We start from the raw sequence: 6,000 nt of genomic DNA, 5'->3' as shown, positions 1-6,000 counted from the left end.
CAGGCGACAGGTGTGCAGGGACAGGTGTGCAAGGACAAGTGCACAGGCGACAGGTGTGCACAGGGGACAGGTGTGCAGGGACAGGTGCACAGGGACAGGTGCGCAGCCCAGCCACAGGGCACAGACGGGAAGTCAGGACACTGGCTAGTGAGGTGTGGGCGGCTCACAGGAGCAGAAAGAAGGGGTCGGCAGGGGGCCTCTCCACCCTGAGCCTCTTCTCCCCGCCTCCCAGCCCCCTACTCCCTACTTTGCAAGTGGCTTCTTCTCCTCACCTCCAAGCCTCTGTCCTTATCTTTCATTTTCTCTCCCTTTCCTGTATTTCTTTCTTTCTTTGATCATTTTGCCTGCCCACTTGTCTTGCCTTCATGTCTGTCCCCTACATGGTGATAACACGGAAAAGGCAGAAAGTTAGTACCTTCACTTTTAATACATATAATTCCTACTCTCTTGTCTAACTATAACTATAGTTACTATGCAGCAAAGAGTTTTTATTCCCCCCACCACCACCAAAATCTGCAGTTACCTTTCTGTATACTTTTCTCTGATTCTGTGCTCTAAATTTTAGACAAAATTTTCCTGAATTAAAAGTACCTTACAATATAGTGATCTGTTGTGGGGGCTTATTTCTAGAACAATGCCTTTAGGATTTCCCAATTCTTGGACAGAGTAAGAGATATAAACTGGAATTGAGAAACCAAGACTGTCTTCTTTCCAACATGAAGGTGAATGGTCACTGACCCTTGCAGCTGGTGGCTCACACAGTGTGGTCAAACTGGTAAACCATGAACTCAGAGCAAGCACTGGTTATGATGCTTTATTCAGAAGAACCAACACAGAAAGAAAATAATGAACATATATGAGGAGCATTAGGATAAAGTGTTTCACATCCCTCAACATGTAAGAGGTCATACAAAAAGGAAGGAAGTACCAGGACATGACGTCCGTTAAGCACGTATTGCATGAAAGAGTGGCACCAGCTTTAGGAGGAAGGATTCAGGAATGGACAGTCTCACGAAGAAGAAAATATCTAAAAAGACCAACATCTGTGTCCCTTGCACAGGACTAGCTAAAGCTCTAGAATATGGTCACTTAGACTTCAGTGTGTCAATTGGTCACCCTCTGTCCCCAGCCTGCAGTGAACTTGTAGGCTAAGTGTCACTACAAACAGCTGTGGGAGAAAAGCTAATTATCTGACACAAGAATATTGGTGAAAGTTACATCTCAAAAGAAGGAATCGGTGGCTGCCACCTTCTCCCCAACACCTTCACGGCCCCTTTGATGTCCTTATTCCTCAGTGTGTAGATTACAGGGTTTAGCATAGGGGTAACGACACTGTATAACACAGAGATTAGTCTGTCTCTCCCCAGAGAGTATGTCGAGATGGGCCGCACATATGTGAAGATGGCGCTGCCATAATACAGAAGGACAATAACCAGGTGCGAGGCACAGGTAGAAAATGCCTTTTGCCTCCCTGCTGAGGAGCGGATCCTCAAGATGGTAGAGATAATATAGAGGTAGGAGAGGATGATACCCAGGACAGGAGCCCACCCAATAAAGACCCCAATGGACAGCAATGCCAACTCATTGACAGAAGTGTCCCCACAAGACAACAGCAGCAAAGGGGGGATGTCACAGAAGAAATACTGAAGCTGGTTGTTGCCGCAGAAGGGCAGGCGGAAGGTCAGTGCCGTGTGCACCACTGAGTTGAGGAAACCCCCAGTCCAGCACGAGGCGGCTAAGCGGCTGTACAGGGCCCTGTTCATAATCACTGAGTACCTTAGAGGTTTACAAATTGCAATGTAGCGGTCATACGCCATGGCTGCCAGGAGAAGACACTCTGATCCTACAAAAAAAATAAATGCAAAAAGTTGTGCCATGCAACCCAAATAGGAAATGCTCTTCTTCTCTGACAGGAGATGCACCATCATCTGGGGGACATTGGTGGTGGTGTAGCAGATGTCAAGAAAGGCCAAATTCCTCAGAAAATGATACATGGGAGTGTGTAGATGTGGATCAGCCACGGTCACCAGGATAATGAAGATATTTCCTCCCAAAGTACAGATATAAGTCAGAAAGAAGATGGTGAAGAGTAAAAATTGCAAATCATTTAGATCAGAGAATCCCAAGATGATGAATTCAGACAGAGCTGTTTGATTCTTTCCTTCCATGATGTTGCCTGGTTTCCTTTTGGGGACTGGACAAAGAGAAACCCTGATTACAGTAAGAATTTACTGCAGCAGTAATGGTCTGCAAAACAAGAGAAAAGTGTTACAGATGAAAGTCGTCCCCAGCAACTTCATATTCCAGCCCAAAACAGCAGAATCCTTCAGAGCTCAAACCTACCACCAAACACAGACATAAGTGTATCCAATGTTTCCTTTGTAAGTAAAACTTCAAACATACACAACACAGACAGCATTTAATTAGGAAAAAAATGCACAAAGGGGCACCATACGTCCTAAGAGCCCTGTGTTAATAATGACGAGTCAAATCCAGGTGTGCCGTCCTGGAGAGCTGCGAACACAGGGTGTGCAAGAGTCTTTAGACGAAACCTTTCATTTCTCCACCAAAATCCTCTACTAATGATTTGGGGTGTGTCCTTCTAAATAATTTTTCGCGAGTAAATATTTAAAACAAGTCTCAGAAAGTACATTTTCTAACCTGGTTTTTCCCCAAGCACCATATTGTGATGATTTCTCATGAGCATAAACATTCTACTGAATCATGATATTTGCATTTCAAGTCTTCATATGAATCCACCCTTATTAATGGATATTTATATTGTTTTCTGTTTTTAATTTATGTTTATTTATTACTGAGACAGAGAGAAACTGAGCATGAATAGGGGAGGGGCAGAGAGAGAGGGAGACACAGAATCTGAAACAGGCTCCAGGCTCTGAGCTGTCAGCACAGAGCCCGATGCGGGGCTCAAACCCACAAACCCTGAGATCATGACCTGAGCTGAAGTCGGACGCTTAACCAACTGAGCCATCCAAGCGCCCCTATACTGTTTTCTTTAATTTGTTATGATAATCTTTAGTAATAAGCACACTAAATTAGAATTCCTGAATTTTGGGTTAGATTACCTGTATTTTAATAAACCTTCCAAGAAATTCTTTCCAATAAGTTATAGACCAAGTGGTCTGAAAACTTGAAAAGGCATTTGGCTAATGCAGGATTCAGTGCCCACGTGGACAGTCATGGCAGAACCCATGTGGAAGGGACACTTGTGTCCACACGGTCACGTTCCAGTTTCTAGATGAAAACACTGAATCTCAATGAAATAAATGTCTGGCAGAATTTGGCCATTGGACGGGGTAGAAACATAGTTTTATTTTTCCAGAGCTAATATACTTTCTTTTTTGTTTTTATCTTTTTCTAAACATTTATTGTTGAGAGGCAGAGACAGATGGAGCATGAGCAGGGGAGGGGCAGAGAGAGGGAGACACAGAATCTGAAGCAGCTCCAGGCTCTGAGCTGTCAGCACAGAGCCCAACGTGGGGCTTGAACTCATGAACTGCGAGATCATGACCTGAACTGAAGTCGGATGCTTAACTGACTGAGCCACTCAGGCACCTCTCCAGAGCTAATATACTTTTAATTGAGTGTCTAAAAATTTAACTTCCCTTAACTAATGAGAAAAGAATGCTCTCTAAAAATACTTATAATATGATTTATATTCATACACTTGATTATTTTCATTAGTTTCAAACTTTTTATGGCTTATATCTGACTATTAATGGTAATATAGTATCTGTAGTGTCTTGATGGTTGAATTTAATTGTTACTAAACATCTGGTCTTTTACTTGAATATGTTTATTTGAACAATTGACTCTCAGTATAGTTGTTATTTCCTGGCCAGCTGTATATTACGTTAATGTTCATAATCATGTTATTAAAGAATACTGCTCTAGACTCTGTTAGTTACTAAAACCTTTTGATAAAATTCAAATGGTTACACAAGGAATCCCTTAGTTCAAAAGGCTCAAGTTCTAATTCAAGAAGAAGAATCAGTTTTGCAGTCTGATATCAGAAGCAAATTATAGGAGCTAAAGAGAGAAGCAAACTGTTTAGGAATGAGGGGGTACTGGGTCTTTATTCAAACAGTACTGCTTCGATTGCCCTGTGCCCAGATGCCCAGGCTGCTGGTGCTGCCATTTTCATTGCAGGCTCCCCTCCCTGTGAACTACTCTGGGCATTTCCAGAAGAATGAAAACATACCGGATAAAGGCTTAAATTCCCTTGAAGTCTCCAGGACAATTTTGTTCCATCAGCAAAAAAAATCCCCAAACCCTGGTCTCTAATCTGTCTTTTTTCTCATTCCTAAACTCTGCCTATACTTTTACTTTTTTAGCCCTTCCTCCTACTTCTTAGGATAAATTAGACACACCCACTAGGCTAACCCACCCTGCTCATTTTATTCAACAACTGTGTTTTGAGAAACTACTCTCTGCTGGGTCTGGTAGTTTGTGCTAAAAATAAAAAGATGAGCAACACAGAATTTGACCATATTGTCAGGAGAATGCATATTGGGGTTATAAATTTACCAAATAGTATTTTTTTAATATAGTAAAAACTGTAATAATTGCTTTAAAGGAAAACAACATAGGGTCCACCCTGATCCAGAGGTGTCATCAAAAAACTTCCCTGAGAAAACGTGGATTGAAATCTCAGGCATGAACAGGGGTTAGGCAGGTAAAGGTGAGTTGGGTATGAAAATCTCCCACAGAAGGAAGAGCAGGTGCAGTCTGGAGGCTGGAGGCAGCACGAGGCTGGGAGGCCCAGGAGGCTAGAATGAGGGGGAGGGACAGGAGGCACTCCGGTGGGGGTGGAGACTTTTGGGATCTAACAACAGCAGGAGAATATTTCAGGGACTGGAGAGGTCTATGTTCCAGAAAGCTCTTCTGACCACTGAATGGACTGGAAGGGGGAGCACTGGACAGAACAAGACGCCGAGGTCACCGTTTTGTTCCTCCACACTGGAGGTGACAGTATTTCAGACTAGAGTGCTGAGGACTGAGTCAGAGGAAATAATGGCAGTGGAGGGATATTAGGACACACAATCTGTGCAGTTTGGGTACAAAGTGAGGAAGATGGTGAATTAGGGACAATAATCATAATGGACTTACATGGGCTGACCGGTGGCTCTACAAGCCTTAAAGCCTCCCATTCTGACATCACACACACAAGCCCACATTTAAAAATATAAGCTTCGGAGAGATTAAATGATTTGCCTAAAGTTCCATAGATACACATTTCAGTTAGTGACCTTGATGACCGTGCTGTGCTGGCCTAGGTTCCTGGTCTGAGCGACCACGAGGGTGGCAGGGTCAGTCACCAGCACAGAGAAAGCTGCAAGGGGTCCCGCTCCAGGGGAAGATGGTGGCTTCAGTGTCAGCCGTGTGGTGTTTGAGGAAGTTTTCACATAATGCACGGAAATAAGTCAGAGAAATAGTAATTGGACAAGAGGGGAGGCGGTCCTAGGGAGCCGAGCTCTAGCAGGTAGTGTGACAGGGTTTGCGTGGACAGGACAGCAGGGAGCAGGGAGCGAGCACCGGCTTCCAGAGCTCACGGGCCGGACCAGGTGGGGAGGGAGGAGGAGACCGGAGGAAACCCAGGCAGCTCCTTTACTTTAGTTGGCGCGTGGCGATGGCACTGCGGTCCCGGGACCAGTTCTCCTGCCAGACCAGCCTTAGAGGAAGGGTTCCCTGCAGGAAACCCACGTCCCGCACAACACAGGCCTCGGGAAGGACAGAGGGACGGGGACAGGTGTCAGCAGACGGGCTCTCACAGCCCCAGCCCCTCCCGGCCCTGTCCCCTGGGTCCCCAGGCCCGTCTGCCCGTGACCATGTGCTCCGCTCCCGTGCCCTGGCCCAGCGCCAGCGCTGGCTCAGCTGTCCTGCGCCACCTGCCAACCGCGGTCCCTTTTCTTTCGCTTCCCAGGATCCACTGAGCCGGCTGTCCTTCCTCCTGCCCCGTTTCTATCTGCCAATCTTCAC

The 6,000-nt window shown here is 45.4% G+C and overlaps 1 protein-coding gene across 1 annotated transcript; it reads right to left on the bottom strand.

Annotated features, from left to right (window-relative positions):
- Positions 1–1,214: 1,214 nt before the first annotated feature.
- LOC120226603 (olfactory receptor 5V1-like) lies at positions 1,215–2,168 on the bottom strand. Its single transcript, XM_039224774.1, has one exon. It carries the CDS (start codon positions 2,166–2,168, stop codon positions 1,215–1,217), a length of 954 nt encoding a protein of 317 aa, XP_039080705.1.
- Between the last annotated feature and the right edge of the window lie 3,832 nt (positions 2,169–6,000).

Source organism: Hyaena hyaena, unplaced genomic scaffold (assembly GCF_003009895.1).
Source record: "Hyaena hyaena isolate Hyena2069 unplaced genomic scaffold, ASM300989v1 scaffold_1796, whole genome shotgun sequence".
Lineage (NCBI taxonomy): Eukaryota > Metazoa > Chordata > Mammalia > Carnivora > Hyaenidae > Hyaena > Hyaena hyaena.
Note: the sequence above shows the minus strand (reverse complement) of the source record. Positions and strands in the feature narration are given on the sequence as shown.

Bases quoted from the DNA above. Each gene is read 5' to 3' on its own strand.
- LOC120226603 (XM_039224774.1), bottom strand. From the start codon at position 2,168: ATGGAAGGAAAGAATCAAACAGCTCTGTCTGAATTCATCATCTTGGGA.